A 24,205-nucleotide genomic window follows, 5' to 3' on the forward strand; every position below is an offset into this window, starting at 1 on the left:
CAAGTTTTAAACGACGCTTATAAAACGTGTGCCCCGTGCACTGAATGCAGGGAAACGGATGTGCAGTTTTTATTTTACTCCCGCGGCGCACGTGACCGAACAACTACGCGAAAAGTTCCCTTTCGACCGTTTCGAGGTTGTCTCTCTCCTTATTTTTCACCTTCCACCCCTTCTGCTCGCTGGCACGTCGTAAATTCTTTATATAATATAAAGGCGATGTCAAAAATCACTTGCATCAGTAATGGCCAGTATATAATTTAACAAAATATTCATTTATTATAATTGATACTTTTCACGGAGAAGAAAAACGAAATTCCGAACAACCCATTATATTATTACGTTCTGTTTTTAAACGTTCATACACGAACGTGTATTTGGATCCATTAAGTACCAACGTTTCCATGTTTTTGGATCGACTGGACATACTTTTGGCAACTGTATCTAAAATTTTTTTCAAAACCGTATACCCGTCTCTTCGGTCCTCTGACAAAAAATTTGTTGTCATATTTTTTTAATCAATACGGTCCGTGCGATATGGCTGACCAAATGTAAATACGTTCTTTCGACTCCGGGTGAAAATTCGAGTTTCGTTTTTGCTCGATTACGAATCGGGAGTCGAATTAAAAAAATGGAGGGCAGAAAGAAAACTTGGGCGGGAAAAAATGACGCGTCGAAGAGTCGCTTTTCGTTCAATCTCGTAATAAACGCGGGCAATCCTCCCCCACCGTTTCGATTTCCAGTTGTTCGTCAACGAACCAAAGCGGATGAAAAGCAGGGAACAATGGAAATGGTAGAACGCTCGGAGGCGAAAAAAGAGTGACGCAGGGAAACCCGTCGTAGGGGGGTTGGAGAGGGGGTTGGAAAAAAGAAAACGAAACGAAGGAAACTGCATCTGTACCGGCAGATTACGAGGTATTTCTCGTGGGAGACCGAGGAGTGGTTAACCCTCTTCTTCCAGCTTGGTTCCCCTTCATCGAGTTCCTCTTTTCAGCTGCAACAATCGTGGAAAATAAGGCGACTGAGGGGGGTGGAAGAAAGGAAACAGAGAGTCGGGGGGAGGGAGCAGCGGCACGCGGAAAATCCATAGAAAGAAGTAAAAAGGGCTGAAACTGGGTGAAGTTCGACGAGTCGGAAATATTTGTCGGGTATTCGCGATAATTTGCATCGACGTTTCGATTCTACTGCAGCCTCGACTCGCGAAATTCTCTTCAAATGTTTCGTTAAGGGTCGATGTGTATTATCGTGAGCATCGTTTCACGGTATTTAGATTTCTAAGTCAGTAATACAGGATGTATAGCATGTGGGTTCGACCAGCCGCATTTTCCATGATAAATACCCAAACCCTTCGGTTCCTTTCTCACTTTCCCTCGAAATCGATTCAAATTCGCGCAATAACGAGGATCGTTTATTTTCTATCGGTGATCGAGCGGTGCCACCCTCGACGAAACCGAAGGTCCAGGAGGGGAGGCGGGTCTGCGCGAAATATGCTAGAAATTCCGGCGTCGGAGAGGCGACTGACAAATATGCAATATTTATCAGAGCCCCATAGATACGTACCCTCGCCCTCTGTTATGTATTATTCCGCCTGCTCGTATGTAAAAGACGGGTTTTGCGACCGCGAGCAACCGATATGAATAGCAAATGGCGAGCCAAGGGGATACAACAGCCCTTTCCTTCCTCCCCCTCCACCCTCCCCTGTCGACCTTCGAAAACTGACACACTGCGCTCTATTTTTCCTTATTCGACTTCGTGAAAAGAGCAGACGATGATCTCCAGCAATTTTTCCTCGAGACTGGTAGATCTTCCCCTTTGTTTGGCTGGAAAATGTCTCGAGCGGAATAGGGATTCGAGAAAGGTTTAAAAAACAGCTCTGTATATTTTCTAGTATCGGATAGATCTCGACGATTTAACTATTAACGACTCTTATTGCTTCAATCACGCGTTTCGTCTTCGTCGAGTTCTCGATGTCTTGGAAAATCTGTGAAAGCAAGGTCGTGAGGGAAAACTGTTCGAACGTAATTGAAGCAATCCCAACCATGGTTAAACGCGTCTAACACGTTGATACGGCCGAAATTCCCGGCCAAGCCTCGCCCAGGAGCCAACCACGGTGCTTCGAGCAGCTCGCGAAAATTAAGCGGTCTAATTAGCTCAACGAATCAGCATAACAAGTACGGACGATGGGTCTGAATTAAGTCAATTTGCTGAATCCCTGGGCTCTCGTGCATTTCTCTGTTTTATTAAGCCCGTTACCCCGGAAGCTATTGCGTATTTTAAAACCTTCATTTATCAACCGATAAATACGACCAGGCGTAATTTCCAGATCAAGGACTCGTTAAAAATAAAACAGAATATCCTAATGTCCAGGGATCTTTATACCAGTGAAATTCTGTTGTTTTACATTTATTTGTATTTCGTTGTTTTTAACGCGTTGCCTCTGATCCTGGGCTCGCTAGTTTCGAAAGCGACGTACACACGAAATTTCTGTTTTAACGCGAATTGGAGTTGAAATATTCAGGAGACGCGAATGTCCAGTGCGAAAGCCGTGCTCGTAATAATTTAATTCGCGGAGACGCAAAACCCTGGTCGGATTGGAAGAGGGAATATCCTGCTCGACTGACTCCAAGTATTATTTAATGGGAGAACTTCCGCCGGTTGAAAGGAAATTAACCGTAAGCGGGACGGCCGCGTTTGTTAGACGGCGAGGAACGTTCGTTTATGCATAGAGCTGTATTATTAGACGAACAAAGGGGTGGTCCGAGCCCGTGTGGAAAAGAATTCTTCGTCTTGTTAATTCCATCGAGAGTTACTTTTAATCTTCTCGTTACTATTGTTGCCCCAGTACCGAGCATTAAATATTTTGCCCCTTGTGCCGTGTATTCGCGAATCGATATGATAATAACAAAATTATTCGTCCTGGAATTTGCATACTCCATCTCTCTTTAATAACGTTGGATCCGGAGCTCAGACTCGGTGTAAACTTTTGAGAAACAGAACAAGAATACATATCATTTATTCATTTTAACTAGAATTGTCCACGGAATTCGAATCGTGTCCGATTAAAATCTCGTGTTTCCCCCTTTCGTTAGAATTTGCCGAGTAAAAATGTATTTTACGTGATACTCGTTCGAGAAAATGAATTAGAAAAAATATTTTTGATCCCTCTGTCGAACGAACCCGCGTCTACGTTGAATCCTGCAGGGGCTGGTTCGCAAGATTTAATTCGAATCCAGAGGCGAAACTCGATTCTCCGTCGCAATCAGCGAAGTTAATTAAGCACAACGATATCAGCGCGCATGGTGCGCCATACATACGTGTTTCTTTGTGCTGGAGATTGTGCAGCAATCGTTTACAGCGTAACGAGCACAGTTAACGAGCAATTAATATGCCCGTTAAATGCGTCGCAGTAAAATGATAAGAACGTAAAAGGTGCGACACATGCTGCTCGCGAGCAACGAGTCTATCCTTCGTGATCTTTTCTAACGTTGTCGACTCGAGTAATAAATAATTTCCCGGTAAATTTATTGCCAGGGATACAACGTCGAAGATTATAGGAAAATTAGAAAAGAGTTGCAAGCGATAGGGTGATAAATATCAGTAGTAGTAGTAGGCAGTCTGTAGTCAGACGTTCTCTGGTATCAATCGATTTACATTGTTAGCATTTCTTATACAGAGTAGAAAGTTGTAGATAGTATCAGTGACGCGAGGATCTTTATCGAACGAGCAATTTTTAGATATTTATTTTTAATAACGCATGTTCGAAGGTTATAGGAAATTTATTATTATTAAATCGTTGAATTTCATCCACGATAATTCATCTCAATAGTTTGATAATAAATATACTATGTACTTGATAAATCTATTGAAGTTTTAAATAGACAATACATCGATTTTAGTCAGACTTGTCCAGAAATTTTGATAACACGTCGACTAGCACACCTCTTTCCCACTTCTAAGAAATTTTCTGATTGAATAAATATTACAGTATATACGTGGACCCAACCAAGCGTGTTTTAATATAAATATTGGGATTCCTAATTTCGATTTTCTCGAATTCGAACGACAGTGAACGTGTTAAAACTTCTCGCGGTAACCTTCCCCGGCTTATTTGCCCTCTCGCGAGCGTGTCAGAACTTTTCATCCCACGCGAATTGTAGCTTTTTCCCCTCCGTGCGACGCAGTTTGTAAAGAAGCTTTTCCCCCATATCGCAACCACATTTGCTCAAAAATTTCTCGTCGACTCGGGGACGAAGTACTTTATATTAAATTCAATTCCCGTTACGAAAAATTGCCAGATAGATGGCGGGAAAGTTCCTAACAGGCTCGAGGAAATTTCATTCATGAATAGCGAATAAAAATTTCAGTTTCGTTCGCGAGACAGCTTTTGCTCGCGACTTTCCCCGAATGTTTAAAGAGCATCCCTTAACAACCTTCTCGTGCACAATTTTTCTGATACAAATAACAGTGTTTGGATAATAAAAGAATTGTCTCCGTCAATAATGGTCTTCGAAGGATAATTTTCAACGGCTCGCGAAAATCAGTGGATTAGAAGCAACGGGGTTCGGGCGTTTCGAATTTCGCATGGATTCGGTGGGGAAAACGACGCGGCCACTTTGGCCGAGGCAATAATGCCGATGATATTACGTCTGGCGTTATTAGGTGCAAACTGCTCGTTACAGTGTAAACTGCATTCCCTGTTCTGGCTGTTTAGGAGGCGGTACTCCGTGTACCGTGTGTCGGTGAACTAATGCCATTCAACATAATTAGCGTTGCCCCGTTGTGATCAAAACTTGCAGTCCACGGGGCTCTCTGTACCGCGACGAACAGAGACAACGCCAATACGTCAATGTTAAGTCAGCCCGTCACAGTTGGGTAATTACGCCAGAGATAATTATTGGAAACGTTTCCCCCTCGAAACGTACAAGGTGTTCTCCTCGACTGGGAAAACGACTCTAAAATGATTTAAAAAAAAAAAAAAAAAAAACAATGAAATTACATCCTTTCTTTAAACACGATTTTAATTAGAAGTAGGTACTTATGCCTTAAATCTGATTATCGATACTTGATCGACAGTTTTCGAGTGCATCGAAAACGATTTATCTTTTCCCCGGTCGCGTCGGGACACTCGGTATATTTTTTCTCGCTCTCGCGTCAATCTTAGCGGATTACGGGTCGATTATCGAAGCCGTTTCCGTGTCGGCTGAGAAGCAATCGACGCGAGAACGAACGGGGAAGCTTCGACTTCGGTGACTCTGTATCATAATATAGACGATTCTCTCGCTCTAATTTCCCTAGTCGGGTCTCTTCTAAATTGCAAATGTTGATCTCGTAGAACAAAGCAGCCGATGGCACGCGCAAACAGGCTGATTAGCTCTCTTCTGGGCTACGAGCCAACCGCGAACAAATTACAAATCGTTTTCGGGAAATGTAATCGCAATGTTTTGTACTTCGATTATTCGAAAGATGCGAAGCTCGATTTTATGTAAATTGTTGCAACGAAATCCGATCGATCCCCAAGTCTCGCTGCCCCGTAGAGCGTGAGGTGGGGGGTATCTAAAATGAATTTCTTGGAGGGCTGTAGTTCCGAACTGCTCGTCGAACACTGCGAAATTGAACCGCCCCGATCGAGCTAGGCGGCTCAAATATTTAAAAGTTTCTCTGTCGGGACGCGCCTTTGCGTCGTTTTCCTGGCACGCTGTAAACCCCGGGATGGAAGTTTCATCCCGAGGCTCCTCTGATTTTCCTTTAATTCCGTCGAGCGGTTCGACAGAGCACGGGAAACAAATCTAGGACAGAGTTCGCAAGTGCTTTATGCCGCGGAGACACCACTCTGCCAGCGAATCTGGCTTGTGTGTCTTTCGAGTAAATAAGTAGCTTGGTTGCCTGGTTCCATAATCGGAGGAAAAAAACCTCCCTCCAACGACCAACGGTTTCAAACCTTTCAGGAAAACTCACTACTTACGGGGCCACTCTACTTTGTAGGCAAGAAAAATACATGTTTCTTTGTGTCTTCTTTTTGCGGGCTATTAAAGAGCGATTAATTCCGGGTTTTCTGGATATATTTATTATATTTAAAATTCGATGTTAATCTTGTTGTTGCAGCTGGACAGGTTCAAAGAGCCACCTGCGTTCGGGCCCATGTGCGATCTTCTGTGGTCGGATCCTCTGGAGGACTTCGGGAACGAGAAGAACGCCGAGCACTTCTCCCACAATAGCGTCAGGGGTTGTTCCTACTTTTACAGGTGAGAAACACCCTCCCCGTATCTTCAGTCCTGCAGATCCAACCTGTTTAGTCGAGGCATCAAGTTGAGAATGTTACGAATATTATTACACAAAATTATAAGTGTATATCATCATGTACGACACGAGACAGTGGTTACCAAGCTTTCAATATTCATTTTATAAAGTCCCCAAGCACCATAAACCTTGTTGCTTTGGAACGTTTGATCAGAGAAGGTTCAAAAGTCCCTTCACAGTCCGTAGAATCGAGTCCTTTCGTGGGATGAATTTCCAAACGGGAAAAAAGATCGTGAAACTTTTATCGAGGTCGTTCGAAAGTGTCTCGCGAAGAGGGACGGTTCAAAGCCTCCGCGAGGATTGTTATTAAAATTTTGCCGGATGGCGGAAAGGAAAGGGTGGAGTGTTAGCCGGCGGGGACGCGAACGGAGGGCGCACTTCCGGCGAAATTTGTCCCGAAGTTGGCTCGTTTGGTTTTCGCGTTCGAGCGTTCGGCGGGACAAACGACCGGGTAATTACTCGTTGAATGGGGTAACGAGCGAGAGGGAAAAGGACGCAGGGTGCAGCTGAAAGTGAAACGGAAACGCGAGGGGGTGAAATATCTCGCGGAGAGACGAAAATATTTTTTTTCCCCCCCTCGTCCCCATCGAGAACAAAGAGGATCCCTGCGCCTTTTGGCGTTGATTAGGAACAGCCACGCCCCTGCAATCTCGCCAATTTGGCTAATATTTTTTTAACGCTACGTTATTTTGTCTCTCCGGACGAGGGGAGGTCCCGTCGTTGGGATCGAACGGGCTCGCGATATGAAATTCAGCCCGTTATCGGGAGAAATAGACGATCCCAGGTGCTGAAAATATTAGTTGGATGAACGCGATAAACGCCTCGACGGACGCGAAAATGGGAAAAAATCCGCGCGCCCGTGATTTGTTGGAAAATAAACGAACGATCCCGTGGCTGGCGCGCTGTCGAAAATGAATCGCGAAAATATGCTGGAAAACGGCGAAAGGAGAATGCTTTTCGCGTTTACTACATTCGTTTGAACGGAATAAATGGCACTTCGGGGCGAACGGTTTCTTTCTTTCGGCTCGAATCGATATCCCTGCGAAACGCTTTTTTTCCAAATCGAATGTTCGTTAAAGAAATTGGGGAAAAATCACCTCTAATTTATTAGTTTTGCCTCTCGTGTATTCGTTATCGAATCGGTACGTGATTATTCAGCCACTGGAAGAAAGTAGAGATCGTTTGATCGCGATTACGAATTTTACATCGTTTCCGAAAGCCTTCGTTCGATAGAAAAATGTCAGAACGAGGGACACACAGTAGTACGAAGCACGGGTTTGCTCGACTACTAAAAAATCCAACAATTACGTGGTCGCTAATTAACGTTGTTTACGGGGAACGATTCCGTAATCCAATATGATTCCGTGGATAATTAGCCGGGCTAATGAAGAGAGAGATTGCGTTTTGCCTAAATTCGTTCGAAATTATTCTTCGTTAGCGAATCAATTTCGTCCGGCCATGCGCTGACCCGTACTACTGAAACCTGGCGTCGCCTTGATCTAGGCATCCGTTTATTGTTAATTAACGCAAGGCTACGGTCAGGTTCGTACTAACCACCGGCTATATACACGAACCAATTGTTTATTTATCTTGGGACGTTGACTGCACGGTGAACTTGTCGCGCAGACCGTACCTGTCTATTATTTACACCTAATTGTCACGCGTTCAGAACAGCAAACTCCAGTGGACGTACGGTTGGAAAATATTATTTCTCAGGCTCCTAAATAAATAAGTTCCGTCCACAAATATTGATATAAGTAACTATTCGATAAAAGAAATTATATATCTAGTGATATTTAGACTAGGTATACCGTAATAAAAAGAATTTCAACCCATTCCCAAAAGTTGGAATGCAAAGTGTCTACGCTAGGAAATGGAATTATCGCGCGCTCGAAGATATTTATACGACGTAAATTCCCAGGCGTGAGAAACGAGGAGTTGGCAGTAAATCGAGTCGAATTTATGCGCGCACCTAAAAATGTTTCCCTCGCTGACATAAACGTGGCATCAATCACTATCGTGGCTATGGCAGGCTGGTCAGTATCGCGTAGTCTCCAAAGGCTTCATTGTATCAGCAACATGGCGGGTCTCGAGCAGCCGCATTAATCATCGTCCCGGTGTGAACGGCGCCTAATGGTCGCGTTCGACCTTGCCTTTACCTGCGCGCGAGCGTTTCTCACGGTCCTTGGCCAGGTCAGTTATAGGCGCGCGAAAAAGGTCGGTCGTCTGACGTCTGCTGCTTAATTTGTTTACACGAACTCGACATCGACGCCCTAGACGCCCGGCGTCGCGACAACCTTCGAGCCAGCACCTTGGAAACGACCACCGTAAAAAAAAAGCAATCGAACGGCAATCAACGGAAAAATGCGAATCCGGAAATCGGAGGCAAAGTCGTGTTTTATTCGCGAATAATTAAAATTTTCACCCGTAGCTTAGCCCGGATATCCATTAACGGATTTTAATTTGCAAACGGGGGCTCTTTACGCGTCGATTACGAAAATTTATCCCGCGTTTGCGTTTCCGTTCCTCGTTCCATTTATCATTCAAACATCGAGGCTCTTTCGCGCCGTTCGACGCGGTAAAATAATTTTCCATTCTCTCCAAAACGCTCATCCACGAAGGAATCTATGAAAATTGTAACTCCTCCGGTGAGGATAGTCCCTAGTTTCGAGGTGCAATTGTTAGCTGACTCTGTGGAGTGTTTTCCAGAGAGTAATTGGGATAATTAATGTAAAAGAGAATTGATCTGTCCGCGTTTGCAGGTTCCTCGGTCGGAATCGATTCCGGCGAGACGACCCGCGGTCGGATGACGATGATTTATCGGTCGCATTATAATTTCTAAATGCTCGGCCCGTACTTCTGTTATCGCGTTCGATCGCCCGGATAAAATTACTCCACGAGAGAGTTATCACGAGTTTTCGCGTGCAACCTCGCGTGCGGCAACGCGAGCAAAATTCTCGAGAGCGTTTTAAGCCTCCCTTGCAACGGGCTTCCGGCCAACCTTCCAACAAATTTCACGTACGTTCAACGTTATCTTTTTCCACCGACGCACCACGGGCCAAACCACCGATTCAGGGGAGGAAAAAACCTCCTGGAAACAGCTTTACTGGAAACACCGTGGTGTGAATCGCTCGAAACAATTTTTTTACGCCCTTTTTAATCGTTTGGATCGTAGGTTATAATTTTAACCACTTTTTCTATGCAACACCCTTTCGTGTTTACATTTTAAAACGTAGAAATTTGTGTTTATTGTCCTGGGAAATCACCAGTGGACAGCTTCCGAATCCTCTAATAAATTAATCTATATTTCAATTGTCGATGTCGAAGATCTATCTATCGCGCGCAACAACATAAATTTGTCCCGCGTTTTGCGTTCAGGGGGAGGAGGCAATAATTTTCCCGTTAAAATTCGCCGTGTATCTCGACGGCGTCTTGAGGCTGCTTTCAGCTAAAATTAAATGCGTTTCCAGTGTATACCGAGCGAACGATAAATCATCGTGTCGGGACGACGCGATAAAACGCGCGCAATATTTTCCCGCGGCGCGATTGCTCCGTATTGAATTTGACGGCCGACAGATAGCTTCTGTTGCGTGGAATCGAAAGCAAGCGAGCTATCTTCCCCGACAAAGCCTCTCGCGTTTCACGTCGGATTTCGTAAACCCCCGAAACAGGGCGGCCCGAAAGTCCTGGCGCCATTCCATTCCTACAACCTTATTACTACGTGAAAGCGAAAAATTCATCGCAAAAGTAGCATGCACTATTCTTCTACAAATTACAAGCGAAGTACAAGCAAATTTTTAAGAATATACAGTGATCAAATTTGACCCGTTCCAAACAAATATATTTACTTTCTGTTCAACTCTAACGAACCCCAACGCAGTTATTATTCCGTAATATATTTAATATTTATTTTAACGCTAATTAGGATTTCCTATCGCTGCGTCGACAAAACTCGATATAGCTAAAAATTAATCAACTTGACGCGTTCTGTAAATCCCAGCGTTAATAGCTGATTAATCCCGCGCGTCTTTTCATTTAGTTTCGCCGGACGCGTCGAGCAAAAAGGAACGAAAATGTTTTCTATTGGATGTTTAATCGTCCCATCGAATAAACGTCACGAACAAATTGCTGCTCGTTGGTCTTCTTGGTTATATATTGTTCGAATAAAATGTTTCTCTGTTTCCCAGTGACGCGAAACGTTAATGGCCGGGCTGATGTGCCGTGACAGGGACGCATATTCAACGGGACAAATCAATTCACGCAAATATGGAATGTTGCGAGTAAAACATTTTGTCGTTTGTACCAACGACGGGAACGCGGATTTATCGATGCGAGCTCCTTTGTTAATTTTCGAGCAGCGGGGCGACAGGCAAACGAATCTTTCTGTTATAAAACAGTGGTCGATCTATTAATTCACAAACGCTTTGTTCGTAAACTTTTATTGCCAGGACTTTCAATTCTCAAATCGAAACGTCGAAGGAAAGTAATTTTAAAACTTTGTTATTTTTTTTTATAAAAAAACTATGCAACTTCTTGCATCTTGATCAGCCGGTTCTGTTTGTCTAAAAATTCGAATTGTTTGGCGGTTTACAATTTAAGGTCCCCCTTAAGTAGGAAGGTGTTAATATTTTTGAGCACGTGGACGTTCGATTGCCAGAACGGGCGTTAAAACGTAAGAATCGATACGAGACCCTTGAACGTTGAAACGCTCCCATCGGGGTTGCCCGCAACCCCTGGTTTCGGAATGGAGGTCACTGCGTTTACGAGGAAGTAATAAAAAAGGTTTCGAGAGCCGTACCAGGGGTAGACAGTTCTCGCTGAGGGTTTTACGAGTCCGTCTTTCGGGACGGTGGATGAAAGAAGGGCGGCAAGGCGTCCCGAACATTTTCTTTATAGCTTAGCGACCATTACGGAATTGCTACTAGGCCAGCGGGCGCATTGGCAAAAGATCTCTTGAACGTTACGAGCGTGTCTCGCCATTTCGCGACTGCACTTTGCCATTCGACTCCGTAATTTCTCGCTGTCCTTCGCGACGTTTCGACAGAAAGCATCCCCTATCGTTGGCTTCCAAGCAACTCAGGGATCCTCGAACTTAAGGGAAACCACCGTGACGAAAATAAAAGCAATTTTCAAGAATTTTTTTCGACGTAACTGTGAAACTTTTTCTGACAAATATTTCATGTTTTCGAAAGTACGTTTCTCGAACTACTTTTTGTAAAAATTTCATATGAAAATATCAATTATTATAATTCAAACTCGAAGTTTTAATTAAGGAGGCCCCCAAAACGCGAAACTTTCGGATCAACCAAAAAGTTTCGTCGCCATCTGTTCAATTTAAGGGCGAACGAACGTGGCCTGGCATTACGTTGAATTTAAATTAATTCGAGCGTTACCCGGGAAGAAACGCAACAACGGAAGCCACTCGATTCGAGAGGATTCCGAGCGTTGTTCGCGGAATACGTAGCAACGCGTACGCGAAAACTAATCGAGCCCCGTCGGTTGTTTTCGCAGTTACGCGGCGTGCTGCGACTTTCTGCAGAACAACAACCTTCTCAGCATCATAAGGGCACACGAGGCGCAGGATGCAGGGTATCGTATGTACCGGAAATCCCAGGTGACGGGCTTCCCATCGCTAATTACCATCTTCAGCGCGCCCAACTATCTCGACGTTTATAATAACAAGGTGAGCAAAGGTCTAACAAATTTCATTTATTCTTTGCAAACATAATAGCGGAGAAATAGCGGGTCCCTGGATTTCTCGTTCACTTATGATTATGAGGATATTTGATTCTGATCGCAGGCAGCCGTGCTGAAGTACGAAAACAACGTGATGAACATCAGGCAGTTCAACTGTTCGCCACATCCTTACTGGCTACCCAACTTCATGGACGTTTTCACGTGGTCTCTCCCGTTTGTAGGTGAAAAAGGTGAGCTACTTAACATCCTGATCATCGATTACAGTATTCAGTAATATTCTAACGTATCAATAACGCAATTTAAATTAAATAACAATCGTGCAAGTTAAAGATTGTGCAGCAACGTCTACTTTGACTTTTTCTTAACCCAGTTGATTCCCATTTACCATTTAATAATTCTGTCGAATTTGAGAGCCCGCTCAGGGGTGAATTTCAGTAAAGAACGAGTGTACAGTCATATTTTTGATTTCGTGTTGCAGTCACGGAGATGCTGGTGAACGTGCTGAACATTTGCTCGGACGACGAGCTTATGAGCGACGGCGACGACGGGCTCGAAGAAGGTAATGTCCACTGTTACTTCACTCTCGTCGTTCTTCTATAATACGATCAAATTTCTTGCAGAGATTCTACTTTCTTTCTTTAATTTTTTTTTTTTTCAACCCCTCCAAATCGACTGGTCCCTCTTACATCGTGATCAGAGTGTTCTTTTTCTGTGTACCTTTGATGCTTGCGTCCGAGTATTTCATCGATGCTTTTTGAATTTTGTTGCCAAGCTCTCGTCGATAATCATTATTTTTATTCGCGATAGGCAGTACGGTAAAAATTTTTGAACCGGTACTTCCACATTTCTAGTTTAATCGAGCTCGTTATTATAACTTTTCACAAAGTGTACGGGTCAGAACGTTACAATATAGAGATGGAGACCAACGAAATCGTCAGCCTTTATTTTTCACACGTGTCTTAGCCTTTGATACTTATTTTCCTCGGCGATGTCGAACCTGCTCTAGACACGATTTAAGAGAGGCCATATGTAACGCCCAGGGAAAGCCATTTCTTTCTCGTTGATCGTTTCTCAACGAAAATAAATTCCAGAAACCCGTCTAAGAGAAATTTATTTAGCCAGCAGTTGTGATCAAAATTAAATGGTTTCGAACATATTCTAACTTTAGTTTCCCTATATCTTTGATACAACAAGTCACCATCGAAGAGTCTCCTCGTTCCTGAAATTTGTTTTCGCCCGCAAAAGATCGGCAAGATACAGCAACCGTTCCCCAGGTGTTACATATTTAGTTTAAGACGAATTAATCGACTCACGTTGTACGCGAACGCGAGGATTCGATTCTCCGTCCAAAAAGAAACTCACGGCCAATTTAACGACCCGGAAACGTACATTAATCGCGTGCCAGGGAGTTTTTGAATCGTCGCGTTCGCTCGAAAAGGGAAGATCGATCGCGTGGCTGCAAAGATCCGTACGACGAATCGGGCTTGCGTCCATTCCGTAAACATTTTCGTTTCGTTTCCGATCTCTGTTTTGTTTCGTCGCCGCGAGGAACGTTCTTTTCCCCTTTGGAAATTAAATTACGTTCCGCGGCGTCGGGTTGTCTGACAAGCAAACAAATTACACGGGGCGCTCGAACGAAGATCATCGACCGGCTGAACTCGATTCTCGGATAGAAAGTCGTATCGAGGAATTCGAATTTAAATTCTTCCGTAAGAAATTTACGAAACAGGCGATCGTCCGCCGGACATTTCTAGCTTCGACTCAGAAATCTCGCGAGACAAAACTATTCTACGAGCCGAAATTTCGCAAAAACGTGCTCTCGTTTTGTTCCTCGTAACGCTCGACGCGATAATAATTAATTTATCGTTGAATTAAACTCGCGTCAGCTTTGCAGCCACGCCTCGACCCGCGAATATCCTAAATTTCTCTCGAGTCGTTCACCATTCGCGCGCCTCTTTCAAAATTTTCACCCCTTTCTCGGGAAATTGCGGGGGAAAAAAATCGACGGAATCCCGCGTACGCACGTTCGACGAGACTCCAAAGCCCCGCCGACCCCTCGACCCCGGGAATTAAACATTGAAAAAGAGAAAAAAAAAGCGTCCCAAAAAGTCCCGAAATGTCTCGACCATCGCAGGAAGATTTTGAATTCTATTTCTGTTTCCATTTTCACCCGCTGCACGGACAGATGGTAAGAAGCGCCACTCGACTCTTCTAATCGTCACATTATTAAGAGCTTCATTGATTATCATTGATTTCTATTTTTCTTTAAGCTGTTTCATAGATAGTGTCAGTGTGTCGAGTTTCTCTCTTGTATTGAACGATTTCTTTTACTCACCTCTTTCGTTCGTTTCTCTCCGTACGATCATTTTCCCAAATCTCGAGCGGGGAACGAAAAAACAACAAAATATAGATAATAATTTACACCCTAAATCATACTCTTTTCTTTGTCACACACGATCGAATCACACGGCGCGTTTTTCCATTTCTCTCACATTCTCACTGTCTTCCGTCCATGTTTTCGTGTTTCGTACTCGCATCGAGGTACGAGCGGATCTTTTCTAATTTTTTTCTTTATTTCCTCTCTGTCTCTGTGTCTTATTCTAGCTCTTTATTTCATCCCTTCTACATTTATATCTTTATTTCCTCTCCTCGACTGAATCTATATATTTATAACACATATATTTATATATATATATATATATATATATATACATATGTATATATAAATATACGTATACTTTTCGTACTTGGATGGCACACTGCCTGAATTCTTGACGTTGTCACCGGTAGACTCATTTTCTGCATCGTTGCGATCATAGTACATACATAGAAGATATATTTTTTCACCTTCGTTCGGCGCGCGTCAAGATGGCGCCCAGTATTCCCAAGTGCCTAGGCGTTCGAAAACACGAAAGACCCGATTCTATTCTGGCTCGATCGACGCGAACGAATATAAGATACAGAGCAAAAACGCCTTCGACGCCATCTTGGATGCCGCGGACACGTGAATCACGCATGCAACGATCGGCCCGACGTCGATTCCACGCGACTCGACGTCAGACCGGTCGCAACATTACTTCTCGGTGTTATTTCAGAATATTTTCTCTGTATTTACTTTCGTTTCTCCGATTTATTCCGCTCGACTGTGTGTGTTGTGCGTGCGTGTGTGTGTACCATTGTCCGAGTTTCCGAAGTCAATTTTACTTTCTCTCGTGTCACGTCCATCCCAAGCCCACTTGGCCCACTTGTACTCTTCTGCACCGTACTTTTTTATTCCGTTTCTTCGGTGTAGCGACCCTTTACCCTCGATACACGCTCACGGATCCGTTTCAGCGCGCGACGAACGTTTCCTCGACCCTCGCTGGGATGGTCTTACAAAAACGTCACATCAAACTTTGTGAAAGTGAAACCGAATTTGGATCTACATATATTGCTCGATTTGCTTACGTTAACGTCTCGGGGTTAAACATCAGGCAACAGAGAAGAAGACAATTCAAAGAAGTGAAAAAATATCGAAAGGACCAATCGTTGGGGAAGCAACCACCCCCGTGGGTCCGTGGAAACGGTCCAGAAACCAACCCCCAAAATGCCTCCAAAGAAGCCCAGGGTGTCACGCGAGTCGCGAAAGAAACGATAGATCCATTCTCCATTTCGGCCCTGATCGTTGATTTCGCGAATCGCCGCGGAACCATAGCACCCCTCAGCCCCCCCAACTAGGTACCCGCCCTTAAAAAAAAAAGAAACCCACCCCCCTCAAGCCCACGGAAGTTGCACTGACTGTCTTTTATCGTACTCCTTCTCTATTATATTTGTATCAATCACACTGGCCTTGGACTCCTCCTATCTCGGCACGACACTATGCTACTACTACCTCTACTACTTCTACTACTACTACTTCTACTACTACTACTACTACTACTACTACCACTCAAAACTCCGTTGTTCGGCATACGCAACTCCCCGTAAAGTCGCAGCCAAAGTCGTTGTCCAAAAAAAGAATGGTAAGTCCCCGAGAGAGCCGACGACTTACTTGACGCAAGAATTTCTTTTTTTTTTTATTTTGAACAAAGCCACAAGTAACCCATCAGAGTTTTAAATCCGCATAGTGATCGACGCGGGTGCCTCTCTGCGCTCGCGTCGCGCCTGCTATATGTATACATATATGACGCAGTGCATGTATACATATACGTACGAAAGTAACTTTTGAATCGTGTTTTTCTGTGTTTTCTTTCTCGTGCGCGCGCGAACACGTCCACGTGGTCCGTTCTGCTGTACAATTATCCTTCGTTCGTCGATCTTCGATGTCGTTCGCGAAACGCCATCGATCGACGAGCAACGATTCGCACCTTCGCGGCCCGTTTCGAATCTCGATTTCGTAAGATAGAGAAGAGTCGCTCGAACGATCCTCGATGGGAGTTACGAGAACCAGACGGGGAGGTAGAAAAGCAAAGTAACGAGCCGACGCCAGCAGAACGGCCTCGCGACGAGCGTTCCGCGCAGGCCATAGTTTTCTCACTTGTTTTGTCTCTTTGTTCCTGTATAACTACTTACATGACTCCGTGTATACGTGTACGCGAGGTGTCCGACTCGAAACAGGCCCGATTTACACTCTGCGTTGCCACGATACGAACTGTCTCGCCTTGGAAGAATTTTAAAAACGATTTTCCAGGGAAATTCTTCAACCGATAGTCCCTAGAAATATTAATATTCCTCTGTCGATTTCTGAAATAAATTCTTCGGGCTCCCCCGATACAAACTCTTTCGTGTTTTCTGGTAAATCTTCCAGTCCAAAATCTGAGAAACGTGGCGGTCGTGTCGTTCCCTCGTCGAACTCGATTTTATTTCTAATTTTTCAACGCCGTTTTAACGTCATATCGCGCTAGCAGCTCGCGAAACGAAAGAAACCTGGTTGTTCGCGTTGGAAAGGGAAAAGAAAATTCGATCGTATTCACCCCTTTGGGGCGTCGTTTCGCGTCGTTGCAACTATAGAGGACGATTGAATGGCTCGAGCGGGACACCCTGTGTATATACAGTGTCTACTTGTTCATCTACTTCTTGTTCCTTTTTGCGCGTGCTCTGTAACCGTTGAGTCTTTGAATTGAGATCACGATTAATCGGAGAACACGCTCTCCTTAACGGGTGTTCTCTTTTTCTGTCTTTCGTTTTGTGTTCTTTTACTTGGTTTTGCCCCTTTGTGTTACAACGTTCTGTTTCGTTCGACCGCCTGTTTTTTTTCTTTTTAACGCCTGGTTTACCACCGCCACCCTACCCCCGCCCCCTCGTATCTACTGACACGCTGCGTTTAACACGATCGCTCACCAGTCACCCTCGTCAAAAACGCCATCTCCTCTCCTCGTTTCGCGCCTCCGATCCCCGCCTGGTTTTCGCTGCCCATTGACCGACGGCTCTGTCAGTGGCGACCAGATCGACCAACTGATACACCAACGCCATAGAACCTCGGGCAAATAGCGTCTCTGCGTCGTGACGATTTCACGCAACCATCGGAGGATAGATCTTCGCGTATCCCATCGAGAATTCGAGGCGAGACCGATCGAATAATTCATTCAAAATTTTCTCACGTTTCTCTCGGTTCCAAGAATGACAGTATTTGGAATATATCGCCAGCAAGCGTAAACTTTTTATTCTCGAAACTAAACAGTGCTTTTTAATTGGCCCGAGGTCTCTCTCCGGTGGCGCGTTACTACTTTTCCATTTAGATTAAAAAGGTTCTCGAGAGTTACAGCTTTCAAGCAGGGCTTTAAGTAACCGTGGCCCAGCAGTTTCTCGAGAACAGTTTGTTTTATCCGCGCGTTTTACGACCCCGTTCGAGGATACCGCGACTCTAAACAGCTTGGCCAACGTAGCGTCGCACGACGTCCGCATAAAATGGCGCACCGACACCCATTTCCGGATTTACGGGCGAAAATCGCGACTCTAGCCGCCCGTCTGATCGCGTCCAGCGAGTAGAGCAACGATTGGTCTTTCGAATATCGAATTTAATTGGAAAACATTCTTCTCGAGAGGTGGACAGTTGGAGAGTACTCTAAATTTTTAACCGTCGCGGTTAGAAAAATGTACACATCCTTTATTTATGACCGGGCTGCGAACTTGCAAAGCTTCATCAAAATCGGGGAGGAGGTGCTTCGTGAATATTTCATGCGAGCGAAGCGCGTTTCAACTAAAACTCGGTAGAAAGCATCCCCCTCCACCAGTAATTACGAAAGGATAATTTGGATAATGCATGGTCGTAGAAATTTGATAAGTATTAATTTTAGTCGGTTCAAACATTGCACATGTATTTAGAATTTCTTGTTTAATTTTCGTACACTCTTCTCGTAGATAGATCTTCTAAAATTTAGTTTCCACTTGTATAACAATATCGTAAGAACAAATAATATTGCAACGTAGATGTCGAATTCACTCTCGTGGAAAATGTTTAACCCCCCCCCCAACGCTAAAATTTGTCGGGTCAACCAAGAAAGATGTTTCCAAGTTTTTGTTGCATCGAACGTATAATTTGATGGAAAACAAACATCGTTTTTAAAATCAGACTTGGACGATCGTGAAGGGGTTAAGGCGCGTTTTGTTCGCGCGTCGCGAAAGTAAAAGGCGTCTGGAAAAGTTGTTTCTGCCGGGCGGAAGTTGCGGTAATCGAGTTGGCGCGTCGATCGAACTCATCGAAAACCAATTACGAAACGCGATCCTCTTTCTCGAGTTTCGTGAAGCTCTCGGTGGGCCGATCGGTCGGGTCGGCTGGGGAAAACCCCCGAATTAGGTGCAGGGGACGCTCGTATTCCCTGCGATCGATGCCCGACCAACGACAATACGTTCCTCTATGAACAATCCACGGATCAGGCGTTGACGGATGTACGGGTAATCCGGGCGAAACACGGTTAATCTTCCACCGCGAACAGGCCAGGGTAGCCGGTCGATTGTTTTCCACTGTCGGTCCCGAGAGCCAACGTCGACTCTGTCTTTCCGCGGTGTGCGTTTCTCTCTCCCGGGGAAAACGTGTCCGGATCGATCGAACGCACCGGGTTTCCCTGAGATTACCAGAGGAAGGCCGCGATGCATCGATCACAAACCCCCCCTCCCTCCCACGTTCGAACGCCAGGGGCATCCTTTCAACCCCGTTGTCGGATCAAACTGTTACTCTTTCGGCGTCCTCGCGCCGCGATTACCACCCCCCAGCGTCGTCACACTTTGCTCCTCAAACACTCGAACTTCATTTTTTTAGAGATCCTACGAAACAGAATTTTTTATTCGTCGTCTTTCGAAAGGGTGAATTTAATTTGGACGAACAACTTGGCTCGAATCGAAATCAAAGATCGAGCCATAAAATTCCGAGGAACCGTACAAAGTCTTTCGAAGATAGAAACCGGATGAAACGTAATGGTCGTTGCCTCGCCGGAGACATTTCCCGCGCAGCCCAGGAGCAAAGAAAACAGCCAATGGCGTCGAGCCACTTTCCTACCTTTCAGTCGCCTTGGAACTTTTACACCTCCCTTTTCTATGTGTATTTTTATTATTTCTATTTACCCTTTTTCGTTCGTTCAAATAGACTGCGACGTTCCAGTTCGCGTTCCTCGAATCGCGAGGGCAACGCGACATCTTCGGACAGAACGACGTCTCGACTAGCGATTCGACCACCGATCCTCTCCGAATCCTCCCACGACAACCACCCGTGCTCCCCCTTTCAGCCCTTGCACGCTTTTCCCCGTGGCTGCGTTCGCGTGAAAGGAGACGAGGTGAAAGCTTCGATGCATGGATACCTTGTGTCTTCTGCATCGAACATAAGCTCGCCATTTTTCCGATCGTTCCGCGCGGTAGTTTCTCAAACTCGAAATGAAAATTAGCAGTAAGAAATTAATCACCCTCGTCCTCCCATGATCCGAACGCCAGTCGAAACAACCACACGTGTCTTCCTAGAGAGATTGCATTTAGTATCAGCAACCCTGTAGCAAGAGAATCATACACCAAGAACACTGTACCTTGTTCCTGATGAACGTCAAACACCCGTTACACCCATCGTCGCGTCGACATTCGACATACATATATCTATATCGTGTCTTCGTCGTTTCTTTCATACAACCACGCCTGCTCCCTTAGCGGGGCCCCTGAGAGGGGTGTGCAGGGGGTACCGAAATCTCATAATTCTCGAAAAATGCTAAATTCTACATACAGCGTGTATCCCAGGACGCGATACAACGCACAAAAATAAGTCGAAAACGTAATGCTTTGTACCAGAGTTGTGGCAAAATTTTATTCGAACGATAGTCGATGAGAGAACGACACAGAAATTTATCAGCGACGTTTACTCGATCGAAATGTTTATTTTTCTTCGACGAACCACGTTCGGATAAGAGTTTTGCCCATCCGTCTCGTACCCTCTGAAATTCCTCTCGGCGGACTTGTCCTTCGGTGTTACGTTGCCACCTGAACTCTGTTTCCGACTGTCTTCCCTGGTTTGCTCGTTTCTTAATCGTTTTACGTTACTTTACTACCAACTTTTTTACTTCTTTTCGTTCGCGTTCTTTTTACGAACTCGCCTATTTTTCAAAAGCGTCGCGGCCGATCCTCTCCTTTCGGCGGCGACGCGTTATTTTGTTCGCGCATGCTAGTGTCAAGTAGATCCTAGGATTAAACTTAATCGAACTGATCGATCGGTGTTTCGCACGGTGATCGTCGGAGAGTTCGCCTGATCTCGCAGCAAACGCCCGGGACATTATGTCGATACGTAACGCCTCTCGACGTTAACGTTAATCTCGTCTCGAGTCGAGAAAAGAGACCTCGTTGGCGCGCGCGCGCGCGCGCGCCTCGAAACGAGAATCAGGGCGACTCTCGTACGATCGACCGACAATTTTTTATTAATCAAAAGGTTTTTCTTAATCAGTTTTTCCAGGTAGCGTCTGCGTGGCGGTTAATTACCGCGCGGAGAACACGTTTCGAATGTCTGGCGTGACCTCCTGATACTCGTGCTATCGAGATTACTTTCCCCTCGTTTTAGATACCGTCGCGATTTAGTTTAAAGAACGAGACGAGAAGAGAAAAAATCGTTTGACGCGCTGAAAGTAATCACGAAGTTATCGAGGGGCGGTCTGCGTACCATCGGAAGTCGAAACGATCTATCTTGCCTCCCGATAAGATGCATTTTTTTTTTTTTTTTTCCTTTTCCATGAACGCCACCACCGGGAAATGCAAATCTAATCTCGCGACGCGTCGCGCATAAATTAATCATCGACGAGTCGCGGCTGGAATAAAAATTGTCGACCCACGGGATCGAGAAGCGTACATAAATATGATTGTAACCGGTGTCTCTTTCTATTCAAACTAATCTCAACTCTGTGTTATTAACACTTTTCACTCTGAAACTAAAATTAATTCTCAAGTCTCGAAAATAAGTATTAAATTATCGAAAATTCAACTGGATTCGTAGACTAGATTTGCATCGTCCGCGGTCCGTGAGCGATCTTGAAAAAACGAACGATCTTTCGGATATCAAAAGTTCTAAGGAAGACGAAGACAAGAAGAGCGTCGATCGCCAGATTCGTTCAACGAATATTTTGTCGATCGAAAAGAGGGGTCAGCCACCGAGTCTACGAGAACGCAGACCGCCCACGTATCCCACTAACGAATCACCTTCTTATGCTTTCAGCGATCACCGTTTTAATATCGACTAATGAAATTCGATCATCCATGTTTTATCCGCGGCCCTGATCGAGGATCTCCGGTATAATTCTGTTCGCGGCGTTCGATAAATCCTTCGAGCGATAATTTCGCGTCGGAATACCGCTGAAGCACGCCTCTCTCTGTCTCTCTCTTTCTCTGTGTGTGTTGTCTCTCTCCGCGTTTTCCGCGAAATCGTAAAATCCGGAAACTCCGTGACCGCGTTTACCATTATTACGCCAGCGGTCCGAATATTTCTGTGTCAGTGGCCACTTGCACCGCGACCGTGTTCCGCGATGAAACAGCCGTGTATCCCGGGGCTGATGGAAATAATTCGCTCGACATTCTGCGAAGCACGAATGTTTTTTGGACCCCCGAACGGTTTCGATTCACGCACCGGGTACTTGGGGAATTATTTTCGCGCGAAACGATCGGGGATTCCTGGATGGAAAAATTTACGGGGCGACGAGAACGACGGTTCCCGCGCCGGATATCCTCGACAGACGGGCCGCAAACACGCAGAAGAACTTCCATTTTCTGAATTAACGCGAGAACGATGGAGTTTTACGCTCTTTTTGCGCCTCTGATCGAGAGAACGTTTTTTAACGGCGCCGCGAATGCTCTGCGACACGAGAAAACGTTCGAGCATTGCTATTAAAAGTATTACCATAGACGAATTATACATCTTATGGACTTTCATGGCCCAATCTGACTGCCATAACAGTCTGAAAATTAGGAGGTGATTGGATACCTACAGAAATTAATTGGGCAGGTGGACAAATTTTTCGGCGAAAAATAAAAATTTCAAATCGTTCTGAAAAAATTATTTTCGTGTTTAGGGGTCAATTACAATCATTTTTGGTGAATAGACATACCCCTGAAATCCTAACCATTTTCGAGAAAAAAATTCATTACCGAAAGCATAATGTATGGCCAGAAATGTCCCCTGAAAATTTCATGCGTATCTTTAAAACGTCATAACTTCTGAACGGATAGGACGATTTCAATGTTTAAAAAAGCAAACTACGCGTATTTTTGTGGAGAATATGTAGAAATTGTAAAAATATTCGAAAAGTTGTTCCTTGACCCCGTAAAATGAGAAAAACCACATAAAAGTGGTCCAATTTTCAAACAGCCATAACTCCTACAATAGTGAATATATTTCAATGAAATTTTTTTCTGAAGTAGAGCTCATGGGTACCTACAAAAAAGTATTAGACAACTTTTCTGTAGGATGTCAAACAAATTAATTAAAAATGAAAAACGAATTTTAAAGAAAAATCGACAGGGGGTAGGTGCCTAAATTTTTCGGCGAAATTGAAAAGTTTCAAATCGTTCTGGAAAAATTATTTTTAATTGCAGAGGTCAATTACAAGCATTTTTGGTCAATACATATACCCCTGAATTCCTACCCACTTTCCAGAAAAAAATTCGAATAGGTGGTGAAATTTTCGACGAAATTAAAAAATTTCAAATCGTTTTGAAAATATTATTTTCGTGTGTAGGGGTCAATTACAATCATTTTTGGTGAATAGACATACCCCCGAATTCCTAGCCATTTTCGAGAAAAAAATTACCGAAAATATGTCTGACCATACCGTTGATATGTTTCACTGAAATTTCATGCGTATCTTTAAAAAATCATAACTCCTGAACGGATTGGACGATTTTAATGTTTCAACAGGCAAACGACGCGTATTTTAGCGAAGAATATGTAGAAATTATGAGAATACTGGAAATCTAGATCTCTTGAGCTTCAGAAAAATGGACACTCGGATAATGGAAGTTCTACTGTGTACAAAGTTCTTGACTGCCTTTGAGTACCTCGAGAGGTGAATCTAGAGGGAAAATTCATAAAAAAATATTGTATGAACCCAGGTTGTGCAGGTTTTAGTTTTCGAGTTATGGTGGCCTAAAAGAGGGTGCTCGCTGTGAGGTGTTCCAATTTAATCTGATATTTTTGTCGTGGTACAGTATTTATATAAAATATAGTATCAAGACTAAACAAATTCAAATATGAACAAGATCCTTACATTAAAATTTCTTTTAAAAATCATGTACAGCTTACTTTTTCTCTATATATTTGTTCATTATAGCGAATAAACTCGTTTACGCTAGATTTACAGAACCCAGTTCCATACTTAATCAGAACGCATTTACGAAACATAGAATCGCACAGTATCGCGACACAGCGAACAGTTTCTTCGATTCGTCGTAACTCGAGAACCAGGGCCTGGAAGATCCTACGGTCCATATAACATTCTTTTCGTCTTTTGCGCCGTAGATTCGACCCCGGAGATACTGATTTGCAATTGAAAATCATTGCGTACAGGGTGGGCCAAATAGGAGTGGTCGTTCGTTCCGACTCGAATCGAAGTGGAAAATCAAATTTCACCACGGAGTCAATCTGTTCAAGTCGTCCTTCTCGAAAAAAAAAATTTCGTACAAGGGGTTAATCGTCCTCTTTTTCCACGTGACCTCGCGACCTTTGGCCCAGTCTGTACGAGAGAGAAAGAAATACAAGGCGTTCCTTAGTACGCAACACTTA

The 24,205-nt window shown here is 44.3% G+C and overlaps 1 protein-coding gene across 2 annotated transcripts in view; it reads left to right on the forward strand.

The window, feature by feature from the left end:
- Window positions 1-24,205, forward strand: part of LOC122397446 — an 88,825-nt gene that overhangs the window by 50,213 nt on the left and 14,407 nt on the right. Inside the window, exons 6-10 of one of the 2 annotated variants that reach the window (XM_043396601.1) lie at window positions 6,100-6,239; window positions 11,806-11,977; window positions 12,095-12,221; window positions 12,470-12,550; window positions 15,960-15,992. In XM_043396601.1, coding sequence (XP_043252536.1) covers window positions 6,100-6,239; window positions 11,806-11,977; window positions 12,095-12,221; window positions 12,470-12,550; window positions 15,960-15,992 — 553 coding nt within the window. The remainder of the gene's footprint in view (window positions 1-6,099; window positions 6,240-11,805; window positions 11,978-12,094; window positions 12,222-12,469; window positions 12,551-15,959; window positions 15,993-24,205) is intronic. The other variant, XM_043396606.1, reaches the window with a different exon arrangement.

Source organism: Colletes gigas, unplaced genomic scaffold, assembly GCF_013123115.1.
Source record: "Colletes gigas isolate AHSC1104 unplaced genomic scaffold, ASM1312311v1 Colletes_gigas_Sc00001, whole genome shotgun sequence".
Taxonomy (NCBI): Eukaryota; Metazoa; Arthropoda; class Insecta; order Hymenoptera; family Colletidae; genus Colletes; species Colletes gigas.